Genomic DNA, 26,101 nt, shown 5'->3' on the forward strand with positions numbered 1-26,101 from the left:
CACAGAAAACCCTGAACCTCGCAGCAGCTCCAACACATCCATATACCACGGTCAACAACGGGTTATGTGTCTTTGACCAAGTAAATGGGGCACAATGGTCTGGCTCAAGGCTTTTAAGACACTATGGAATGTGTGAGACACATACTGTTTTTTGTCAGACCTTTGAAGACACCAAGTTGAGACCATGAAATATTGGTCTTCAGTTTAATCCAGAAAAGAAACAAAGCATAGAATGTAGAGGAACATGATCCTCTATTGATGTGTGAGGAGCAAATGCTATGGATTTGCTGCATTTTTTCAAGTGTGTAACCAGTCCATGCTTTGAATTCTTCATTTCTGAGATGGTCTACATCTATGCCTGTGTTGGAAAAATATCAAGTTTGTCCTGGCACGCTGGGGTATAGTACATAGCCCAGTGTCCCTTTTCCACATGTGACACATCTTTTACGTGAATTGCCACCATAAAGTATTTTCTCAACAGAGATTAGTGGTAATTGGTTGGATGACATGAAATCAGTGTAAGCATCATATGCATCATTTGCCATGTCATTTGGAGTGCTCATTCCAAAAGGTTCATAAATTCAGACTGCAATGGCCTTTGTTTGAGGTACCGCTTGTAGCACTTTCCACATAATATGCTTTCTGCTGTTATGCTAATGACCTCAGCAGTCAGCAGCTGGTGCAGCCAGTTATACTGGGGTATATATACATGTCTTACTTGAGCTCGGGCTCCTTGAGATAATTCTTTCGACCTGGTTTTGCAACCACGACCTATGCACACGTCTGACATGATTTAATACAGAATGTCTGACATAAGTGTAACTTTGTCTATGTAATTGTTCATAGATACTTAGCAAAAATGGTGTGAATACTTTATAGTAATACCTTTATACGTTTCGGGAAATTAACATACTTGCACAATCAGATGTCAGACAAGGTTATCATTTCTTGCCTCATTTGTTAATTATTAATTAGAATATATAACTAATTTACATCCATTATTGTTATGTTTAATGATAAACGAAGAAAAGTGGAATGACGATAACATGTTATCAGTAATACTGATTATTTAATCATTGTTAAGTTTTTATAATACAAACTAAACTGTCAGTTGTTCTTTAGAGGAAAGATTTCTAGTGCAGAAAATACCATGTTAAGTTATACCTACTGAATTTAACTTAAAATACTTAATGTGCTTTGGTACTACACAAAACTGGAAAATATAGCTGTATTTGAAACAAAACACAACGAAAAGTAAATCTTCATGATTTTGGCAAATTATACAATAAGCATGTTTAAATTGCAAAACATACATTTTACCGGTTTTGAAATCACTTAAAATTTATTCAATAGACATATATACGTAGAAAGTTTTTAAAGAAGTATGAAATATAGACTGAGATTGCAACTGTACAAAATGATCTTGACAAACTTTGATATGTTCTTTATTTTGTGAAAATTTTGCATTTTATTTAAATCAAAGTTATCAATATGCTTACATTTTTATGCCAATATAACATATGTGGTATCAAAATAACGGACATTTTATGTACTTTAGGCTGGTATCTAAATGTTGTCATTTAAAATTCTCATGTAGCAAGTATTTGTCATTATGTTAGGGTACCTTTGTCACTCAACCTGGTGTTATACAAGGAGGTCCAGTATAATTATAAGTAGTTATAATGACTAAATATTAATGCAGTTGCAGGTTATTTTCATGTATTTACATATGGCGAAAAATGATAGAAATCTATATGGGGGCCAAATGCTGACCCCATCTTTTGTGTGTTAGTCCTCTTGGTGTCTAGTTATCTCCCTCCGATTTTGGGACTGATCAGAAAATAAAAATGATCGATAAATAACCATCTTCGATTCGGCAGTTAAAAATTGTTATCGCTATTTCTTAAGGGAAATGTTCTTTCATATCATTAAGAGCAAAACAGAGGAGAGAAGAGACCAACGTGAAATATATATAGGGCAAATAAAAAGGAAACGATGGTGGGCACCAATATCCCTTTGTGGTCCCATGTTGTTTATAGGATACGTGGAAAACATCAACAACCTGACTCTTTAAGACAAACATAAAGTCTACAACCAAAGGCGATTCTCAAAAGATTTCAGATGGACTGAGGTGATCAAGAACCGTGATTTCCTAGAAAAGACGTCACATGAAACAAAATAACTAACATTTCAGCAGTGAGTTGAACGATTTCAATATATTTTCATGAAAATTAAAAAAAAAATCTCAAAATAAAATTTGCAAGATAATTAATTCTATTGGTTGTTTTATGATAAATATATGTCCGGTTGGCAACACGTATTATGGTTTGCTCTCTATGTTATATATGTTATATATGTAACAGTCATAATTTCGACCAGCATTTTATTATCATTTCTAATACTTCATTCCCGTGACGAGTAGTTTGACCTCATAATATAACACATTATTATCCTTTTTAATGTAAATACTACCGAGTATTTTTAAAAACTTTCAGAATTACTTCCCCTGAACCTGTGGCACTGTCCATCATTTTGAAGTTAGTTGAAATGTGGAGTTTTGACTCAGATTAACATATGAGACTAAATCACCATTCTTTCTGGTTAGATTATATCGAGGCATTCTTATTGAAATGCAAATGCTGTAATTTGAAATATAGGCACCATTCATAAATGTAAAAATGCTAGGAAGAGCCGATATCCAAAAGGTGTTTGAGAGAAATTTTCTAAATCCAAGATCCATAAAATGTTAGTTATGGATACAAGCCATATACCATTATACATTGCAACTCGAGGACTCAAATGCTATTAGCAATGCAAGTAGATAGACCCAAACATACTGACGAATGCTGTAAAAGTGTTTGTTATAACTAGCACCATCCACATCCACCCCAATAAATGTTATAATGGATTCTAAAATCTAGGGGAATACATAAAATAAAATCAATCTGCTTGTCGACTAACTAAACTGATGGCGTCTGTACCTTGATTAGTCGAAAGATAAATATCAACATGTCAACATAATCATAATCAAAACTCAAATTCAATAAAAATATAAACAAAAGAAAGATTTACACGGAGACTACTGAAAAAGTACAAGGAGAAAAAGATCAGGTGTTCTGGAAGAGTAAGCGTCTTGTGCTTCATCTAAGATACCCACCTTGTAAATCTTGGTCAATCCAGGTAAGTTTTTATCACATTTTCAAATGAAAACAAAGTATGCAACACCGGAACTAACAAGCAAACACGATCTTTAAACACATCCAGATTCACATCGCACAATGAAATACGAATAGAATACGTATCAATGAGATCACTATGACGACCGTAAAATTTCCGACAATCTTCACCAATATATATCTTTTGAAACCCTATTTTACAAAATTGCACGTCAGACGACGACTTCTTGCACGAAAATCCCGACAATGGGAACAGACCCCTGAATATCGAATCAACTGCAGCATGCAAACACCATCGGTTGCGATGAAGGAATGTTGCTATCCAGAAATGTAAAATTATCATAATTGTCGCAAGCTCAAGTCTACAGCGAGATTAGGATATTTCAAATATTGAAACACTCAACGGTGGTAGATCTGGGTTCATTTCGTGGCACCACACTTTCAGCAAAAAGGAAATTTGTTTTTCTATTTGTATAAATGTAAATATGAAATTTGTAATGGTTCTCTCTGAATTTCTCATGTTCAATGATTACGGGTTCTGATTTGTGTAGTTCTGTTAGTGATAGTGTGTGGTGGGAGTAGGAATTGCAGAGGTGGGATACTCGTACATGTGACATACTTGCACTTGCTCACACATGTTGGAGCATGTGACATGCTTGCACTTGCTTACACATGTTGGAACATGTGACATGCTTGCACTTGCTTGCACCTGATTATACCTGCTTACACACGTGCGAGCGCCAACATGCCTAATCCATACCTTATATATCAACCCCATAACTTTATGAAAATAAAATAATTGGCAAAATACTGAGGTCTTAAAGACTTTCTCTAATCCCGGCAATGTTGCATTTATTTTGAAAAGACAATCGACGGAATGTTTCAGAAACAATGTATTTCAGAACGGCAAGCGATAATTCTACACCAACACCCCCATCCCGACCGCCTGTGTGATGAATTGCATTACGATCCATGAACATTATCCTTTTTACGTTGACTTGTTTCATTCTGATGCCTCTTTTAACGTAAAGTCTTCCTAAAAAGTAAACGTTTAGATAACGTTAGATTGTGTTCCCTGACGACATAGAGAGTCAAATTGATCAATGGTACTCATAAAAAAAAAGGAAGAAATAAAGCAAGCAGCATTCGCATTGGTGAAAAATTCGTTTTATCACTAATCTCGTTGTCAATAACTTATTATACGATAACTGATTTCATACACACTGTACGCTATAACTGCACCTTTAGCGTACACAGTAGGCGTATTTCTTATCGTACTCTATAGATTGACCTGTGGAGGTTACAACCGTCTCTATGTTTCCATTGACTATCATGTCTCACGTGACATATGTGGGTTGCGTCACATTATAAAAGGACATGTTTTCGCCAGCCAATCATTTCGACTCGCCTTAAGATGATCCGCAGTGTCGGTGTTCTTCTGGCGGTTTTCGCCGTCCTAGGGACACAAGGTAGGACAGAGTTATACAATATTATCTTGTGTATTGTTAACGGACAACTAATGACCCATCTTGAGATATATATCAATCAATGGGAATTACTTCGATGATTAGTGAGTGAAGTGTGATTTCCTAACACGAAGTACTATCAATTGCAATTGCTAATATAACCAATGAAAACTGTTTTCACTTGAGAGAGTTTCAAATCGTCAAAGACGGCCACATGGAATTGTGTTTGTCAAGCATTGCATTACATTGTTGAAATAATAAAACTAATAATCAAAAGGTAAACGAATTAATTGAAAAATAAATAATTAGATAAAGCTGAAACCGTTATAAAGCTGGAAAAGTTGTGTGACGCCACCATCATTGTGCTGCTTGTACACTGTCGTCTTCACCAGTTCTAAATGTAACACATATTTTAATTGTACCATCATGAAACATACTTCCTGAAACATCTATTTATGTCTCAAAGAATAAGAATGATATGATTGTGATTTTTCTGCATAATGTTTTTAAATTCACTGGCAAAAGGGGAAAATAAGAGATTTATTGACTGAAACTGATATGGTTACCCTCGTATACATTGTATTTGATTATGAGATTTGGGTAGTAGAATTAAAAGACTTCCGCTAGGACAACTTCGGCAAACTTCGGCCATCTCCGTTGTGATTCGACGCTTGATATACCATTAATATCTTTTCATAAAAATGAAATTATTTGGTTGGTGATTCTACATCTCCATTTTAAGAAGAGAAAATATTTCAAAAAGCAATTTACTCGTTTATGTCATATTCTGAAATATGTGATGAAACTGACGAATTACGGAATATTAAAGAAACTTCAAAGAACTTGTTTATATATATATATATATATATGTAACCCCATATATATATATATATTTATATGTATATATATATTAAGTTTACGCCGACAACATATAAAGGAAAAGTTCACTCTAATTTTGTTGTCATACTGAGTGAAGGAGTACAAATGACACTCCCTGTCTTAGCGGTTTTGTTTTAACAAATCGGAACGCACTGACGAGTTGGAATACCGTCACTGATAATCAGTATTTTGTTTCATCACTCGTTTTATGTCACTGTTTCATTATTTAATGTGTTTGTGAAGGCTGATTTATCTCTATATTGGAAATATATAGGAACAATTTAGGGATTGATAATATTATTTTATTTATCAACAAACTACTCAACACACGATGACATCAAGTCGATTCTATATCAACAGGTTCATACTGCTTATGCTCCATTTGTAGAAATGACCCCTGATAACCTGTTCAAACGATAGACACACTGACACGGAGCTTGTCCATATGTTGTTCTCAAAGTAGCGTTAACATACATACTTGGTTACCTCCCTTTTGCTTTTCAATCCATATAGTTTTAAGTCATAAGCTCTTGATTGTTTAAAAAAAATATTTGGCTAGAAATTTTTAAAAAATGTTTATGAAATGGGTGATTATCTCAACTTAAATAAATCTTGTCTGAATGGATTGTTGGGCCATCTTAATTAGTATGACATTGTATGTCGGCCTAAACTACGGAAAGGGCCACATTACGAATCATGTTTAAAACGATTTTTCATCGATAATGTAAACGTTTTGACAATAAACTTTATCAAAAGAGCATGCATTGAAAAAGTGTAGGAAAAATAAAATCGTGTACATTTCTTTTTATCAATTCTATGATGAGAAAATGACATTTGTGAATAGATAAATCAGAAAGACGGAAATATAGCGAATAAAAAGAACAGATCATGTATATGTAGAAAGATAACCCAGCCCAGAATAAAAGTTGTGTGACCCTTTAACAGTCTTATCTTACTGGCCGGATGTGCTGTTTTGTTCTGTTTGACTCTATACCTATGCTCTATAAAGCCTTAAGAAAGGTTGACCCCATTGTCATGTTTCTGATCCGGAATAGATACGCAATAAAACTCTATGACATTCCCTCTTTAGAAGATTTTACCTTGTGAATGATCTGTTAACATAAAATTTATTTGATATTTGGTAATCGTGAAATTCTGTTGCAGAATTAGATTTATTCGTGTCATATTGCTTTATGCACCATGTTGTTTCTTCATTTTCCGTGTTATTTTTTGGTTCTATGAGTATACGTCTCTGGTTTTGAAACGTTGTTTCCATTTTTTACAACCCAAAATTGTAATTTGATTTAAAGATGGAAAGTAATTGAAAGATATCTCTTCTAAACTATAGCATTTCCCCCCTCATTTTTCGCTCAGTTTCCCGCGTTCTGCGGCTGCGGAAGCTAATGTTGGACATTGCATTATGGGAATGTCGGGAAAATCCGCGAAAACAGAATTCATAGCCCGTCTTTTCTATAATAATGTGGACTAGGTTCATACGTAACTGTCATATTGGTGTCATGTTCAGAAGAATCAGTTATGACTTCTGTTCGACAGAATATTATGATCACAGATGACAGGAGACGATGTTTCATTGCAATGGCTGGCCGATTTCCTAGAATATTCCTACAACCACGAGAAGGACCGGAAATTATCGATAATTGGTGTTTTTCCTTACGAAAAGGATAATGAAATAACTCAATCCACAGTACTTTTTTTTAAAAAATTGAATGTATTTTATTGCCAAATCGACGATAAATTACATTGCGAAATTCCTACAAAAACCACAATTACAAACATCACCTACCAAATCGCAAGGTTATTCATTTCAACAACATTAATCAAAACAAATGGAAATTGTGAGCTCTTACAAGCTTTTCATGACATCAATGAATAGGAATATTGGAGAAAAACTTGTAAATGAACTGCAATGCCAGCAATGCTACATTGTTAACATTACTGAGAAGAAATCCCCCATGATTAAAGTTGCTCATGTATGTTGTGCTTTTAAACATGCATTTTTGTTAAATCTAAGAAATCAGTGTTATGTATAGATGTATTTTTAACTATAATACCTATTGAAACTTGTTTGTCAAAGTTCATAGGTCAGATCTATTTTCATGCAAGGCTGACTAAGGGTCAGTGTAAACCATGAATTTCACTATGATACGCTTCAAACAAAGGTTTTTCCGAAATTTTCTTTTTCAATGTCTTTTATTACTTCCTTTACTCATCACTCAATTTATTTCCAGTTACTGAGTTATGGGGCTAGTGGATTTGGACATTTCTCTCAATTCTTCGTCACTCCCATAGCTTTAAAATCTAAGCCACTAGCATCACTGATGTGTCCTAGAATGAGGAAACAGCTCGTGATGCAGTGTTATTGAATTAAAAGGGTATTGACTGGTGTGTCTTTTTATTATCTTCAAAAAGTATTTCTGAAAGTAGGTTACATGCTATTTATGTATAATTTAAATTTCTTATGATTTCAGGATGTGTACAGCAGGACTTAACGTTTATGGTAGACTCATCACAGGGGGTGGGGGCGGATAACTTTCGCAAAGAACTTGAATTTATAAAGTCTACCATAAGTGACTATGATGTATCTCCAGGCTGCATTCGGATAAGTATTGTGACATATGGCTCTACAGCTCACAACCAATTTTACCTGGACAGGTATCAAACCAAGTATGAAATATTGAATGCCATTGATAGCATCCAATATCAGCCAGGTCGACCGTATGCTACAGAGGGTCTAAAGTTTATGACAGATGAGAGCTTCAGCTCACTTCATGGTGCACGTCAAGGTGTGCCTCATGTTGGTGTGATGGTGATGAGTACTCCTCCTAGCAATTCTCAAGCGTTCCAACAGGAAGCCCAGCGTGCCAAGAATGAAGGGATCAAACTGTACTCGGTTGGTGTTGGAAGTGGTGCACACTTACCCCAGCTTGCAACTGCTGCCAGCACTCCATCCAGCCAGTACAGTATGACTGCTCAAAACTTTGACTCTCTCTCCGATTTATCTTACCCACTCTACCATGCCATCACCAGCGGTAAGAAATTCTGATCTTTCAACATCTACAGTATCTGTGAAATCTTTAAAGTTTTGGTGACAAACATATCACTATCTCAGTAGCTCATAACAAAATTGTTTTCAGGATATACTTAAAATATTGAACCTCAAAATTGTATAGAAATATGTATATATATTAGATGATAAGAATACAACAACAATAAATTATGTGTAAAGTATTTAATAAATTTTCTAAAACATATGATTGTCTTATTCTGGTACATGTGTCAGCTGTTCATCTGTCCTCTCAAGATAAAATGGAAAATATTAGCTCAGTTGAAAAAAAAGAGTAAAAGTTAAGTTTGTGGGTGACAAAGTTGAGGCAGATAAACCAAATATTGCAGACAAGATTTAAAACTCAGATGGAAAGATGTGTGTAAAATGCCTGGTCATTTATTTTTGTCGTCACATTGTCATATCAACTTGGCATTTAACTTGTGATACAGAATTTTGTCAAGAGATAATTGAAAAAAAAAAATAGCTTGCAAAATCTTCAGTTTTAACAATTTTATTTATGAACATTCCTTAAAGCTGCTATATAACAAGAAGAAGAAAAAGAAAGAAAAAAAAACTGAAAAAGTAGAACTCATATTGGGAGAAGTAAAGCAAAAATGAACAGATTTTTGAAACTTTGAGCAATGTGTTAAATCCCACAATACTACAAATACAATGTGTATAGAAGGTGAGTGCAATACAATGGTTTTGCTTTTTGTTGAACACAGAAACTCCAGCACTGTCCACAAACACAGGTAAGATTTATTTGTATGTCGAAAGATGAAAACATGCTATTTGCTAAGACTTTGTGAAACTGGTATACCAATTATTGCTAATAAAAATGATGTTAATTTACAGTATATTGAATTATCAAATTCTTTATTTTCATTTTACCATATTGTACCCAAATTGAAAATGCCAACCAGTCAGAATCTCTGAGAAAAATAGACACATTTCTTTACACAAAGTTTTATTATTTCGTTAACTACATGTAAGAATATTTGAATAGGTAAGAATAATGTCAGAAATGTTAACATTATGACTTGTACTAGAAACTACTTACGACATACTTGCAGCCCAGTGCTTGCAGCGTGCAGATCTCGTATTCCTAGTGGACAGTTCTGGCAGTATTGGGAGCAGAAATTTCCTCAAGCTCAAGGACTTCCTTAAAGGCATTACTGGTCAACTGAATATTGGCCCAAATGCAGTAAGTTATTTTTTTAGATTATATAATGCATTTTGTCCTAGGGTTAGGGAATTTGGAAAGTAAAGTTCAGTTGTCGATACCATATTTTTGTGCTCCAACTGTATTGATTATGTTGAAGTATTCATGATTAGCAAGGTATTTAGGGACTTTTTTATATAGCATCAGAGGAACAATTCTTATCTTGGATCTTTGCCTTGAATCTTTTACCTAGGTACATGTAGGTCTGATGCAGTACAGTAACTACCCTTCCATGGAGTTTCCTTTAGACACCTACACTTCGCGTGGAGATGTAATGAACGGCATTGACAACATGAAATACATGCAAGGAGGCACCAATACTGGCGACGCCATAAAGTACATGACCAGTCAGATGTTCTCGCAGAACAGTGGTGCTCGTAGTAATGTACCAAGGATTGCTGTCGTGATCACTGACGGCCGATCTAGCAGCTCTGCTCTGACTTCTTCTGCAGCTGATCAAGCTCGTCTAGCTCATATTGGGATGCTAGCTGTTGGTGTAGGTTCTGGTGTTGATATGAATGAGCTCCACAGCATTGCAGACAACCCAGATAGTCAGAATACCTTCACAGTGAACAGCTATGATCAGCTCGACTCTATCTCCTCTCAGATTATCAACAAGGCTTGTCAAGGTAGGAAAATACAGGCTGGAAGTAACTTATCTTATCTTTTCCTTCTTACAGTGACAGATACCAAGGCCAGATGTTATATTATTTCCATCTTTATACAACCCTGATGCACTGGGTTCGTAAACTACATCGTCTTGTTGCTCAACTGGCAGTCATGACTTACATTTCAACTGTAGATAAATTTTGCTTTTGTAATAGTCTTACTTCCAAAATCTCTTGAATATGAAGTATATCTGATGACAAGGTTGATTGCGCACGTGTCAAAATTGTCTAGGTATCAATTTTCCTTGACTATGTTATAAATGTCCTGATTATAAAATTGAGAAGCAGCTCTGTAAAATTTTGCTTATGAAATAATTAATGGGTTAAGTAGAAATTGAATGGGGTCGTTTGTCGGAAGGACACTAGAGTAATAGGAAAAGGCACAGAGACATAAAACCTGTAACCAACCAACCTACTGCTGACTGGAGAAAACTAGTCCCAGTCCTCAAGAAATGTACGCCAGTACAGCCCCAGAGGTGTATCATTTCTCATATTGTTAGATCATAGATATATCTTTCATTCAGTAATGAGTCGTAAAGAGAAAATCTTACTGGGGTTGAGAATAATGTTTGATTTACTATCACAGAAGTGCTGTTGCATACACAACAGTTCGTTCAAAATCAGAGGAAATAAGAGATCGCATTGAACAAATGGATATATTAGTTTTAGTATAGCATTGAAAAAAAATCATACTAGATAGTTTATAGAAAATTTTTGATACAACCCAGTACCTTTATTGCTTGTAAAATAGTATATATAGAGAGAACAACAATGAAAACAAATAACTGGAGTCAAATAAAACCAGTCCAGTTCTTGGCTTTGCAGGAAATGTCTCATTTGAAAAGAAATTGTAATTGTATTGAAAACTGAATACGGGTTCTGAAAGTCATTAATCATAGGTGTAAAACGAACAGTAAGAAGACACTTGTATGCTTGCATACTGTACAGTGTTTGAAGTTACAATGTTGAAAGGAGAGGAACACCTGCCAAAGCCAGGTTCTAATCCTTAAATTCTCTGTCTCCTCTGCTGGTAACAGACATGTTTCAGCCTGTCAGTCTTCATGGTTTGAAGCTGTTAATAATTGGATATCCCATGTAAAACAACTTGGCGTTTTGTGAAATATATAAACTAGTATCTTTCATTTATTCTCTTGTTAACATTACGAACCTTGAAAGCCATGGTTGTTCATTTTGATGCTGAAAGCCATGGTTGTTCATTTTATATACCAAAAAAGTGACTGTCATTTTTCCTTTTCCAGTTTCAGCCACATCTGCTCCAAGAGTGACAAGTTCACCTGGTAAGCTAATTACTTTCCTGACATTTCTAAGTTTCCCTGATCTTGTAGTGATATAAGGCTTTTAGCTGAACGCTTCTTTTCTCTCGATGACTCAATGTCAGTATTGCGTATTGTGAAATGGAAAACAGACTACATTTTTGCTTTTTGGATTTTGTAAATAGATGTGATTTCATAAGAATAGGAAATTTTCACAAACTTGACTTCTTCATTTATAATATAAACTTTATTTATTTTACAACAATTGCGAAACAAGTTATGTTAGCGCGCGAGGGGTCTTATTGTGGAAGGAAACCGGAGTACCCGGGGGAAACCCACATGGTCGGGCAGGTGAACCCTTACCTATTATAATATCTGGGTCACAAAAACATATTGTTTGGAGCAATTTAACTAAATGGAAACTCCAGAAGATTATCTATATATGTATTACAAAAAGACACCTATGACAATCTACAATATGGGTTTGTTAACTGTTACAGGTGGAACTCTTAGCCCTGACCCCTGTACTGACCTTCAATCCAATTGTAAGCAGTATGGACATGATGTTTGTGTGAATTATGCACCATGGGCCAAAGACAATTGTGGTCGATACTGTGGATTTTGTCAACGTACGTATTTTTTACTAGCTGTGTTGAAGTTATAGCAAAAACAAATTCATTAAAACAACGGCATAACAGATGAAGGATTTACACAAACTCCTGAGAAAAGTATAAGGAGAATAAGACCAGGTGTTCTGAAAGAGTAAGCATCTTCTACTTCATCAGTGATGCTTGTCATGTAAATCCTAGTCATTCCAAATGAGTAATGTCATGTTCCCAAATGAGAACATGGTAAACAACAACATATTTGCTTGAAGAAAAAATGATATTCTTGTGTGACTAAATATTTCTTAAACTTAAGCAGTGTTACTTTTCTAAATGTTTTGTGTTTGAGAATAGGAAATGTTTTATGTTGCACTTAATAAAGCTTCCATATCAATGTCAATAGTACTTTGATAATACTTCTCATTTTGATTTTTATGGATTCAAAAGCTGATGTTTAAAAGCCAAAAATATACCAGAGCAAATTTTAATTTAGAGTAAATGTATTTTCCTGATTATATTTAGTAACTACATAATTTTCAGTTTGTATTCAATAACATTTTATTTAAATATAGCTCTCTATACCACTGCCCCACCTCCTTGTGTGGATCGCCTCAACAACTGCCCAAGTTTTGGCACAGATGTATGTTTACAACCAACATACAAGGGTTGGGCCGAGGACAACTGCAGGAAATTCTGTGGCTTCTGCGGTAAATATGACATCTTTCAAAATAACATTTTCTGCGATAAAGACAACATACAATGTGAAGACATTTTGCAATTTTTGAAGTCATTGGACATATTTACTGGATCACTTCTGTTGGAAGTCTTGATGCTGTGATACATAAAGTTTCTAAAAATATGTTACAGATAATGTTTCATTACTTTTGCAGGGCCAGCTACAAGTGCTGTTGGATTCTGTAAGTAGCACGACTAAAGCACACATTTAGTAACAGTGGATAAGGTTTCATCTTTAGATATTTTACAAACAGACAAGACTTAAGAAGGTTCCATTTAGGAGTTCATTTCTATTGTTAGCAGTGTGATAATCTTTGTCTGATACATTAGAAAATTTATGACTTTACTTTTTCACCATGGAAACAGACATTAAAGATTTGTTTTTTTGAGTTTTCCTGGGCATGCCTTCAATATTAATAAAGAGAATATGTAATTGCTGGATAATGTGATACTTTGTGTTTTCTAGTCAAAACCCGTGTTTTTTTATGAGGGTTCAACTTCACATCACCGTTTCCTATTATATTTTTAATCATGCAGGGTTTTGTAATTGACCAAATGGAAATAACTGCTAATGATTTTGTATTACTTTAAAATGGATAGAAAATCAAAGTAATGCAGGCTGTGTTATGGATCTTGTTCAGCACAACAAAGCTTGTCTACTTGAATGTTACCATGTGTGTTTTAGTTGGACAGTGTAATTACAAGGGAACCTCCTACAAGCATGGAGAGAAGTGGACTGATGGCTGTGACTATGAATGTGTCTGTGAGGATGGAAACAGTGGACGCTATCGCTGTTACAACAGGTACCCAACCACTGAATTATTGTCATTGATATAATTAAACATTTGATGATGCTGACAAAAGTAAAAGGGATGGAAAGATAGCCTGTTCTTCAACACTCACTTCTGTTGAAATTATTGACTCTATGATGCCCCCAATTATTAACTTTTCAAACCCCTTTGTATTGCATCACTTTACTGTTTACTGTAAAGACTCCCCTGTATTACTGCATTATTTTTTCTTTACTAATGTCCTCTGTACTACTAACTGACCACTACTTTTTACTTTACAGATGCCCCCCTGTACTTCTACATAACCACTACTTTTAACTTTACAGATGCCCTCCTGTACTTCTACATGACCACTACTTTTTACTTTACAGATGCCCCCCTGTACTTCTACATGCCCACTACTTTTTACTTTACAGATGCCCCCCTGTAGTTCTACATGACCACTACTTTTTACTTTACAGATGCCCCCCTGTACTTCTACATGACCACTACTTTTTACTTTACAGATGCCCCCTGTAGTTCTACATGACCACTACTTTTTACTTTACAGATGCCCCCCTGTACTTCTACATGCCCACTACTTTTTACTTTACAGATGCCCCCCTGTACTTCTACATGACCACTACTTTTTACTTTACAGATGCCCCCCTGTAGTTCTACATGACCACTACTTTTTACTTTACAGATGCCCCCCTGTACTTCTACATGCCCACTACTTTTTACTTTACAGATGCCCCATGGACTTCTATGTGATCACTACTTTTTACTTTACAGATGCCCCCTGTACTTCCACATAATCAATACTTTTTACTTTACTGATGTCCCCTGTACTGCTACTTGACCTCCATTTTTTACTTTACAGATGCCCCCTGTATTATAACCTGCCCCCACAGTGTACCCTGGTAAGAAGTCCTACAGAGTGTTGTCAGCAACCTGTCTGTAATTTCAATTCCAACATCAACAAGATTGAGGTTACTGCTCCAGCCACAAATTCCTTTGGAATGCGTATGTATCAATGCCTAAATTACAGATTTTGTTGTTTGCCAATATCTGACCGAGAATTGATAGGGAAGATAATGGATGGATAGGTAGATGCATCACCATATTTTCTCTTGAGGAACTTCTGAGTTTGCATGTGTAAGAAATTGATCTTTTAATTTGTGTAATATTTTTAGACATGTTGTGATTGAATAAATGCATTTGATCAAAAATAAATTTTGAAAAATGAAAAACATATTGTTTGCAATTGTGATAGAATCAGTTTTGATGACCCTTAAGATTGATTACCAATAGATCTTGGTATGTTTCAAATATAGCCTTTTTTACCATTATAATAAAAGCATGGAAATGTTCAGTTGTGCTTTGTTTTAATTTTCAGCTGTGTGTGCTTACAAGGGAAAACAGTATTTTGGGGGTCAGACATGGGACGATGGCTGCCAATACCATTGTACTTGTGCATCAGGTTCAACAGGGCTTGTCCAATGTCAAGATCGGTACGTTGAACAAAAAGCATACACTGTTTTACACTTGGTCCACTAGAGTTTTCAGCTGTATTAGAGATTTGATAATTATGATAACAATTCAACAGCTCTTACCTACAGTCCTTTATTTTGGCAGTTGTCAAACCTACACTAACCTGCCACCTTATTGTCATCTGGACAAAAAAGCAGGAGAGTGCTGCTCCAAACCTGTCTGTGAGTTTAGTACCCAGCAAGGCAGTTTTACAGGAACTGGATCTGTCAGTGGCCTGGGAGTAGGTATGTAAAAACCTTCTCAGCAAAACGGTATATCTTTGTTGGAGGGACTCTGAATGTTCAACTTGTAACAGGTAACTTATGACAATATTTACAGCCAAATTTTAACATAGGCCACAGTATTATAACTATATCTGTGCTTGATTTGTTAAATCTAGTGCTAGTGTTTTCTATAACAGGTAAAAACATTTTAGTGCTGTATCAATCCTAGGAAACTGATATTGTAAATCTTATTTGGACACTTTGAATTGAAATTCCGATAAGTCAAAATATTTTCCATAGTCCCTCAAATTTTGAGATTTGACTGTTCTTTTATACACAACTTTGTGGTTGAGACAGCTTTGTGATTAAAGTCACATATTCTCCTTAACCTAGAACATTTTTCCTGGTCATTTTAGGATCCAGTATTATGTTTAAGCTCTAAAGCTAGCAGAACTGATATTGGAAGTATTCTATTGGACACAAAACATGCATATTGACTTTGTTAGGATTTCACTGTGATGAGGAAATAAAGTAAAATCACTTCCATGTGTTTTCTTCATGTTATTTTCTGTTATTTAGGACTTACTCCAACACAGCCACCAGCCTGTGCTGATGTCCTCCCCAATTGTGACCGTTATGAAAAAACAGTATGTGGTAGCTTTCCAGGTTGGGCTACAGATAACTGTCGAAAACACTGTAATCTTTGTGGTAAGCCATGTTGTAAAGATTTATGACAGAATATGGGGAGATATTTCTCTGTTCATTTGGCAATAAGCCTATTCCTAATATGCACATACTATGTATCCTGTTCATGTGAATAACCATCCAAAGCTTTATCATTGGCACTGAAATATTTGAGTCCAGGACTCCTGATTTCCTGTGGGAAATTTTGAGAACCTGTTCTATTCCTTGATAATGGGACTCATAAAAAAAGTTGTAAATGGTGTCCTGGATTCCCTTGAAAATATCACGACCACTTAAAGTCTGTAGGCATTCTTTAGACAAAAGTGTGGTTTTTAAATAAGAATTTTGCCAAGTAATAATTGAATTGTGATAACATCTATATGAATAACAAAATATGTAGATTCCATGGTATTTAGGAGTTTTTAAGTTATGTTGATCATTTTGGAGCTTCCATTCTGAAAGAAAATTATCTGATACATCGGGTTTGTTAGTTGTGTATAATAATTCACATTGCATTTTTGAATTCTTTCTCCTGCAGATGTGAAACCAACACCTGGTCCGAATGGTACGTCTACTTCCTATTTAATCTTCTACTTTGAATATTACTGACTGCTAAATGGGATAGATTTGTGTCATTTACACAGCTAATAAGTGATCATTAAATTATTGTACTCTACTTGTCTAACAGATCTGGAAATTAATGTAAGGTTAGTTAGATCACCTATGTTTAACTGACTCAATTTTTCAAATGCAATTTAACCATTAAATAACATACAGCTAGAAAAAGATGATAAAATTATTATTTGTGTATGATAAATTCAAATAAAGACAAAAAGTGAAGATGCCTTAGATAATCAATGATTTCTATGTATTCAGACTTTGTTATCAATGCCTTTTAAAATCTTTTTAGACACCTGCCTTTACCAAGGTCATATCTACCATCAAGGTCAAGGTTGGAGGGTGAGCTGTGACACTGAATGTGTTTGTGAAAATGCTGCTTACGGTTACTATCGATGTGTTAACACGTGAGTAGGGTTGGGGTTATTCAATGTATGTATAGAACGCCTGAAGATGTGTTGATACATGATTAAAGGTGGGTTTTAACAATGTATGTATAGATCACCTGAAGATGTGTTGATACACGATTAAAGGTGGGGTTATTCAATGTATGTATAGATCACCTGAAGATGTGTTGATACACGATTAAAGGAAGGATTATTCAATGTATGTATAGAATGCCTGAAGATATGTTGATACATGAGTTAAGGCGTGGTTTTACAATTTATGTATGGAATGCCTGAAGGATGGGGTTTTACAATGTTTTTATGTATAGAGCTTCTGAGGGTTCAGGAAAAAGATATAAGATGAAAGATCAAATCAATGAAATTCTCCCAATTTGATATTTAGGAGTAGCTTTTTGATTTATCAATGTTGACTTCTGTACAATCTAGGTGTTTATTCCCAGTTTTTTTTCTCTTGAAGTTTTCTTTTTTTATCTGGTAACATGCCTTTATGTCTTGTAGAATTTTCTTTGTTTTTGTTTTGTTTGACTATTCACTTTTCTGTTGTGATCAGCTGCCCAACCTACAATAACCTTCCACAAGGATGCTACGAGACAAAGAAAGCTGGAGAATGTTGTTCCACAGTTCAATGTGATACAGGTTCCTTTCTAACATCCACCAATAACCTCAACACCATTGGTAACGGTGGTATGATCACCATACAGAATCCCAGTAAACCACAGATTGCACCAACACTGCCCTCTGGTGGCAAACCACAGCCTGGAACTGGTGGCACAGGCTTCACGGCTCCTACACTAAGTATGTTTTGATTGTTTACATGGTCTAATTTCTCTTATTACATAAATAATGTGTTATTTTTTTTGTGTGGCATAAAAGGAATTTTAATCTGATAAAGCTTTTAACTTTTGTCATGTACCAAAAACACATTGCTCCTAACAAATGTTAATTTCTGAAGGTGTGCTTGAGATAACTTATATCTAGTGTTGATTAATTGAGCATCACCTGAAATAAACTGACATCCGTGCTCTCAGCTGGAAATTCCATGTATGGAGGCAGAAAGATTTTCATTTTACTTAATCTTACAAAAGATTTTGCAAACTTGCTTATTAGATTAAGAAATGTATATCCTGTTTACCAGATAAAGTAAGAGATTTATATCCTGTTTACTAGATAAAGTAAGAGATTTATATCCTGTTTACTAGATAAAGTAAGAGATTTATATCCTGTTGACTATATAAAGTAAGAGATTTATATCCTGTTGACTAGATTAAGTAAGAGATTTATATCCTGTTGACCAGATTAAGTAAGAGATTCATATCCTGTTGACCAGATTAAGTAAGAGATTTATATCCTGTTGACCAGATTAAGTAAGAGATTTATATCCTGTTGACCAGATTAAGTAAGAGATTTATATCCTGTTGACTAGATTAAGTAAGAGATTTATATCCTGTTGACCAGATTAAGTAAGAGATTTATATCCTGTTGACCAGATTAAGTAAGAGATTTAGATTAAGTAAGAGATTTATATCCTGTTGACTATATAAAGTAAGAGATTTATATCCTGTTGACTAGATTAAGTAAGAGATTTATATCCTGTTGACTATATAAAGTAAGAGATTTATATCCTGTTGACTAGATAAAGTAAGAGATTTATATCCTGTTGACCAGATTAAGTAAGAGATTTATATCCTGTTGACTATATAAAGTAAGAGATTTATCCTGTTGAAGTAAGAGATTTATATCCTGTTGACCAGATTAAGTAAGAGATTTATATCCTGTTGACTATATAAAGTAAGAGATTTATATCCTAAGAGATTTATTGACTATATAAAGTAAAGAGATTTATATCCTGTTGACTATATAAAGTAAGAGATTTATATCCTGTTGACTATATAAAGTAAGAGATTTATATCCTGTTGACTATATAAAGTAAGAGATTTATATCCTGACTATATAAAGATTTATATCCTGACTATATAAAGTAAGAGATTTATATCCTGACTATATAAAGTAAGAGATTTATATCCTGACTATATAAAGTAAGAGATTTATATCCTGAGATTTATATTGACTATATAAAGTAAGAGATTTATATCCTGACTATATAAAGTAAGAGATTTATATCCTGACTATATAAAGTAAGAGATTTATATCCTGTTGACTATATAAAGTAAGAGATTTATATCCTGTTGACTATATAAAGTAAGAGATATAGACTATATAAGAGATTTATATCCTGTTGACTATATAAAGTAAGAGATTTATATCCTGACTATATAAAGTAAGAGATTTATATCCTGACTATATAAAGTAAGAGATTTATATCCTGACTATATAAAGTAAGAGATTTATATCCTATATAAAGTAAGAGATTTATATTGACTATATAAAGTAAGAGATTTATATCCTGTTGACTAGATAAAGTAAGAGATTTATATCCTGTTGACTATATAAAGTAAGAGATTTATATCCTGACTATATAAAGTAAGAGATTTATATCCTGACTATATAAAGTAAGAGATTGACTATATAAAGTAAGAGATTTATATCTGACTAAGAGAGTTATATTGACTATATAAAGTAAGAGATTTATATCCTGACTATATAAAGTAAGAGATTTATATCCTGACTATATAAAGTAAGAGATTTATATCCTGACTATATAATAAGAGATTTATATCCTGACTATATAAAGTAAGAGATTTATATCCTGTTGGTTATATAAAGTAAGAGATTTATATCCTGACTATATAAAGTAAGAGAGTTATATCCTGACTATATAAAGTAAGAGATTTATATCCTGTTGGTTAGATTAAGTAAGAGATTTATATCCTGACTATATAAAGTAAGAGAGTTATATCCTGCTTAATAGTTTTATTAAGAGACATTTATTGATAATCTGTTGTTGATTTATGTATTTGTAGGTGGCTGTCTATATAAAGGAAACATGTACATTCAAGACCAGAGGTGGGATGATGAATGTGACTACTCCTGTCAGTGTACTGATGCCAAAACTGGCTATTACACCTGTACACAGAGGTAAACAATTAGGTACAGGTGTACTCAAGTAAACAAGAAGGTACAGGTGTACACAGGTAACAGATAGATACCTTTGTACACAGTGGGCTATGAGGTCTTGAATATGGGCCCTTTTCCTAATTGGGTTTATTTCATAATATGGCCAGATTCTCAAATATAAAGTTTACTCCTTCAATATTCAGTTGATTAATTTCTACTGAAAATATTATCAAAAGACTTTATCCTAAATGAGTGGGAAAAGCCCTATAAACAATTAAATACAATTGTACACAGGTAAACAGTTACGTAGAATGTACACAGTTTAGTATAGATATACACAATTTTATGAGATACTGACCAATACTTTTAAAGTTGGTTACTGCTTTTTCTCAAACGGATGTTCTTGAACTTTTTGTATGTTAAGAATGAGTCTCAGTAGTTAAAGTTGTATCGTAAAAATGATCTAAAATTCAAGTTGTCTGCCAGTGACAATTTTGGATTTTGACATCACATAACAGATAAGTGAGACAAGAAAATAAAATATACACAGAACCTGGGAAGATCATTGGTTACACTTGGACAGCAAGATCCCTCTTGGAGCTCTTGTTCTGTATTTTTCTTACATGTATATCTATCCTCAGGTGTCCAACCTACCAAAACTTGCCAATTGGCTGCCATATGTCCGTGGATCCTGATGATTCATGCTGTCAGAAACCAGTCTGCAACGACCCATCCACACCCCTCATTCCATCCTTCCAACAGGGTACCATTGGCCACGGTGTAGTAGAGCCCCCTAGTGTCTCTGACCTGTACAACAGTACCTACAACACAATACACTATGTAAACATCTTCACCAGTAATGTTGTGGCTCCTACAGCACCCTCTGTCACCTCCCGTCCTGGCATTGGTAACATGACCTTTTTTTTTTTTTTTAAATTGTTATTTTCAAATGCTCCTAAATTTAAATGAAATTATCACATAACTACCTGGCTGTCATATTTTTTGTACACAGGTCGTATGTGAACTATGTTGGATGAAGGTTTCTATGGCTTCCTTTTGCTGTCATAACTTCAAGGTGTCATACACATTATAATGTCACCATAGAGATATTGATTAAATATATCATTAATCTAGATTTTTTATTATTCTGATAAAATACTGTTTTCATGAATATTTGTGAAAGTATCCAGTTATGTGATAAACAGCATCTTACATTTGTTTCATTTCAAATGCGATTTATAAAACTTGTAACAATTTTTGTTGACTTCACCAAAGCTCCATATATTTGAAAATTCTAAGACTGGTGTTTAGCTCACTTGTTCTTCAGGACTTGACAGGATATTGTCCAATGTTGTCTGAAGCATGCTTAGGCGAAGAGATATCAGTTTTGTATAAACAATGAGTCTGACCCCTTGGGATCAGTTTGTTGAATCTGTCGGTTACTGTATGTACAGTATATTGAGTGTACAGTTTGTTGAATCTGTCAGTTACTGTATGTACAGTATATTGAGTGTACAGTTTGTTGAATCTGTCAGTTACTGTATGTACAGTATATTGAGTGTACAGTTTGTTGAATCTGTCGGTTACTGTATGTACAGTATATTGAGTGTACAGTTTGTTGAATCTGTCGGTTACTGTATGTACAGTATATTGAGTGTACAGTTTGTTGAATCTGTCGGTTACTGTATGTACAGTATATTGAGTGTACAGTTTGTTGAATCTGTCGGTTACTGTATGTACAGTATATTGAGTGTACAGTTTGTTGAATCTGTCGGTTACTGTATGTACAGTATACTGAGTGTACAGTTTGTTGAATCTGTCTGTTACTGTATGTACAGTATATTGAGTGTACAGTTTGTTGAATCTGTCGGTTACTGTATGTACAGTATATTGAGTGTACAGTTTGTTGAATCTGTCGGTTACTGTATGTACAATATATTGAGTGTACAGTTTGTTGAATCTGTCGGTTACTGTATGTACAGTATACTGAGTATACAGTTTGTTGAATCTGTCGGTTACTGTATGTACAGTATACTGAGTGTACAGTTTGGTGAATCTGTCGGTTACTGTATGTACAGTATATTGAGTGTACAGTTTGGTGAATCTGTCAGTTACTGTATGTACAGTATATTGAGTGTACAGTTTGTTGAATCTGTCAGTTACTGTATGTACAGTATATTCACTGTAGTTTGTTGAATCTGTCGGTTACTGTATGTGCAGTATACTGAGTGTACAGTTTGTTGAATCTGTCTGTTACTGTATGTACAGTATATTGAGTGTACAGTTTGTTGAATCTGTCTGTTACTGTATGTGCAGTATACTGAGTGTACAGTTTGTTGAATCTGTCAGTTACTGTATGTACAGTATATTGAGTGTACAGTTTGTTGAATCTGTCGGTTACTGTATGTACTGTATATTGAGTGTAGTTTGTTGAATCTGTCAGTTACTGTATGTACAGTATATTGAGTGTACTGTTTGTTGAATATGTCTGTTACTGTATGTGCAGTATACTGAGTGTACAGTTTGTTGAATCTGTCAGTTACTGTATGTACAGTATATTGAGTGTACAGTTTGTTGAATCTGTCGGTTACTGTATGTACAGTATTTTTGAGTGTAGTTTGTTGAATCTGTCAGTTACTGTATGTACAGTATATTGAGTGTACAGTTTGTTGAATCTGTCAGTTACTGTATGTACAGTATATTGAGTGTACAGTTTGTTGAATCTGTCAGTTACTGTATGTACAGTATACGAGTGTACAGTTTGTTGAATCTGTCGGATACTGTATGTACAATATATTGAGTGTACAGTTTGTTGAATCTGTCTGTTACTGTATGTGCAGTATACTGAGTGTACAGTTTGTTGAATCTGTCTGTTACTGTATGTACAGTATATTGAGTGTACAGTTTGTTGAATCTGTCTGTTACTGTATGTGCAGTATACTGAGTGTACAGTTTGTTGAATCTGTCAGTTACTGTATGTACAGTATATTGAGTGTACAGTTTGTTGAATCTGTCGGTTACTGTATGTACTGTATATTGAGTGTAGTTTGTTGAATCTGTCAGTTACTGTATGTACAGTATATTGAGTGTACTGTTTGTTGAATATGTCTGTTACTGTATGTGCAGTATACTGAGTGTACAGTTTGTTGAATCTGTCAGTTACTGTATGTACAGTATATTGAGTGTACAGTTTGTTGAATCTGTCGGTTACTGTATGTACAGTATTTTTGAGTGTAGTTTGTTGAATCTGTCAGTTACTGTATGTACAGTATATTGAGTGTACAGTTTGTTGAATCTGTCAGTTACTGTATGTACAGTATATTGAGTGTACAGTTTGTTGAATCTGTCAGTTACTGTATGTACAGTATACGAGTGTACAGTTTGTTGAATCTGTCGGATACTGTATGTACAATATATTGAGTGTACAGTTTGTTGAATCTGTCTGTTACTGTATGTACAGTATATCGAGTGTACAGTTTGTTGAATCTGTCGGTTACTGTATGTACAGTATATTGAGTGTACAGGTTGTTGATCTGTCTGTTACTGTATGTACAGTATATCGAGTGTACAGTTTGTTGAATCTGTCGGTTACTGTATGTACAGTATATTGAGTGTACAGTTTGTTGAATCTGTCGGTTACTTTATGTACAGTATATTGAGTGTACAGTTTGTTGAATCTGTCGGTTACTTTATGTACAGTATATTGAGTGTACAGTTTGCTGAATCTTTCTAGGTTACTGTATCTACAAGGGTGCGAGACATAACCAGGGAGATACTTGGCAGGATGGCTGTACCTACAATTGTGTGTGTGAAGATGCCTCCATTGGCAAGTGGAGATGTACTGAAAGGTGAGCCTTCATTTGAATACTCTCTATTCTCTAGCAGTTGCTTATCAAATTACTACACATTAGGATGATGACAATTTTTCAAAGTGATGCTGTTATAAAGATTTGAAGTAAATGCTGTGAATATCTTATAAAAGAATGATGATGTCTTTATAAGAATCTGATGTAAATGCTTTATTTGTTTTTGATAAGGTGCCGAAAGTATCCCAATCTGCCAGTTCCATACTGTCACTTGGTTACCGATCCTCAAGATTCATGCTGTTCAGTGCCTTTTTGCAACTTCACACAGACCATTAACTCATTCAGTGGCTCGGCTGCCCCGATAACCTATCCTCAAACAGCCCAACCGATCACAACCACCCCAGTTCCCACTACTCCTAGACCAAGTAAGTAAAGGAAAGATGTGAAGGATGAAATAGCCTGAGTTCTAGAGTTCTCATAAGAGCTTTTATAAAATAATATATTGTGAGCCAACTCTCTGGGTCTACAAATATTTGGTTTAATTTTACTTAGAAAGTCAGTTGCAAATAATAGATACTGTCTAAGTTTGATGTTATCAGAAATCTGGCCATCTTGTGTTTACAGAGGTGTGTATCTATAATGGTAAGCAGTATGCGCAGGGACAGCAGTGGTATGATGGCTGTCAGTACAAATGTACATGTGATGATGCAGAACACGGATTCTTCAGGTGTACCAATAGGTAAGTTTAGTCTTCATTTACTGCATCATTGTTGTAAATTTTTCATATGTTCTTGACCTCTCCTTAACAAATCTTTCATAGTCTGTAAGTCTGTGTAGATTCTCATTGTTCTGTACTTGTGCCATTTTGATTTTGAGACAGACCAGATTAGCATAATGACTGTCAGGCAGCCATTTTGGATTTTGACCATGAAAGTTTGCTGTCACTATATTTTTAGGACCAGATAGATTGTTTTCAAATTTCATATGTAGCTTTCCCTTGGTACCCTTTTGATTTAGGGGCTGGTCATAAAAACATAAAATATATAAATATGAATCCTTTTTATCACAGGTGTCCAGAATACAAAAATGTACCTGACAGTTGTACAATGGTGAAGGATGCACAAGACCCTGCTTGTTGTTTGGTGCCCTATTGTAACTTCCAGACGACGTCCAGCTCCCAGACTGGTAATGGAGTCGTACCATCCTTACCTCCAGGCTCCTTCCAAGGACAGAGTCCAGACCAAACCAACCCTGATATAGGTAATATGTCAGAGTCTGATTCACTTGTAGTTTGCTAATGCAGCTATGACAATTTAAAATCCCTTCTGTGGCCAAAGAGTACTAGGTAAGGGAGATAACTGAAATAGTGATGCAGTTGGTGGTAAATGCATCTGGTCACTTTTGTGAAACCAATTGAAATAATTTTCATTGAAAGAAAATAGCAGAGGTTGGAGCTGCAGAATGCCTGCATGAAACGAATTGGATGATTAGTGTTAGATAAGGAAATCTTTTGCTTAAAACAAGGTTATGTTCATAAATATTTCGTTCAGATAAAAACACATTCAATGTTGTTTGACATAAATCATACAATCATTCTATTTTGATAACTTTTTATTGTGTTGGTCCACCTTGATCTTTGAAAATTTTTTGCTGCGTTTCAATCTGGTTAATGCAAAAGCTATTTGGTAGAAAAATTCCTTAAGTACAGGGGAGATAACTTTTTTCTTTTAGGCTTCTGTTTGTACAAAGGGCAACAATATCTACAGGGCCAGACCTGGTTGGACGGATGTGAGTACAGCTGTACCTGTCAAGATGCAAGAAAAGGACTCTACACCTGTAATGACAGGTAAGATGCCATGGCCTTCATCTTGAAAAACATATTTTAAACTTCGTCTTAAGTTGCACTGGTGCCATTGAGCTAAACATTGTTGGGAATGTTAAGGAAAGGAAGC

At 34.7% G+C, this 26,101-nt stretch overlaps 1 protein-coding gene across 1 annotated transcript in view; it reads left to right on the top strand.

Moving 5' to 3' along the window:
* Nucleotides 1–4,590: 4,590 nt before the first annotated feature.
* LOC132560620 (uncharacterized) overlaps nt 4,591–26,101 on the top strand; it is a 62,075-nt gene continuing 40,564 nt past the window's right edge. Inside the window, 24 exon segments of the mRNA XM_060225283.1 lie at nt 4,591–4,645; nt 8,011–8,571; nt 9,314–9,340; nt 9,662–9,792; nt 10,004–10,439; nt 11,738–11,776; nt 12,253–12,381; nt 12,930–13,064; nt 13,248–13,274; nt 13,778–13,895; nt 14,746–14,888; nt 15,262–15,376; nt 15,501–15,640; nt 16,199–16,327; nt 16,842–16,868; nt 17,214–17,328; nt 17,879–18,123; nt 20,250–20,364; nt 20,985–21,250; nt 24,077–24,191; nt 24,381–24,574; nt 24,774–24,888; nt 25,219–25,409; nt 25,881–25,995. Of these exon segments, the coding sequence (XP_060081266.1) occupies nt 4,591–4,645; nt 8,011–8,571; nt 9,314–9,340; nt 9,662–9,792; nt 10,004–10,439; nt 11,738–11,776; nt 12,253–12,381; nt 12,930–13,064; nt 13,248–13,274; nt 13,778–13,895; nt 14,746–14,888; nt 15,262–15,376; nt 15,501–15,640; nt 16,199–16,327; nt 16,842–16,868; nt 17,214–17,328; nt 17,879–18,123; nt 20,250–20,364; nt 20,985–21,250; nt 24,077–24,191; nt 24,381–24,574; nt 24,774–24,888; nt 25,219–25,409; nt 25,881–25,995 (3,683 nt within the window).

Source organism: Ylistrum balloti, unplaced genomic scaffold (assembly GCF_031769215.1).
Source record: "Ylistrum balloti isolate Yb309-2 unplaced genomic scaffold, AGI_CSIRO_Ybal_v1 Utg371088, whole genome shotgun sequence".
NCBI lineage: Eukaryota > Metazoa > Mollusca > Bivalvia > Pectinida > Pectinidae > Ylistrum > Ylistrum balloti.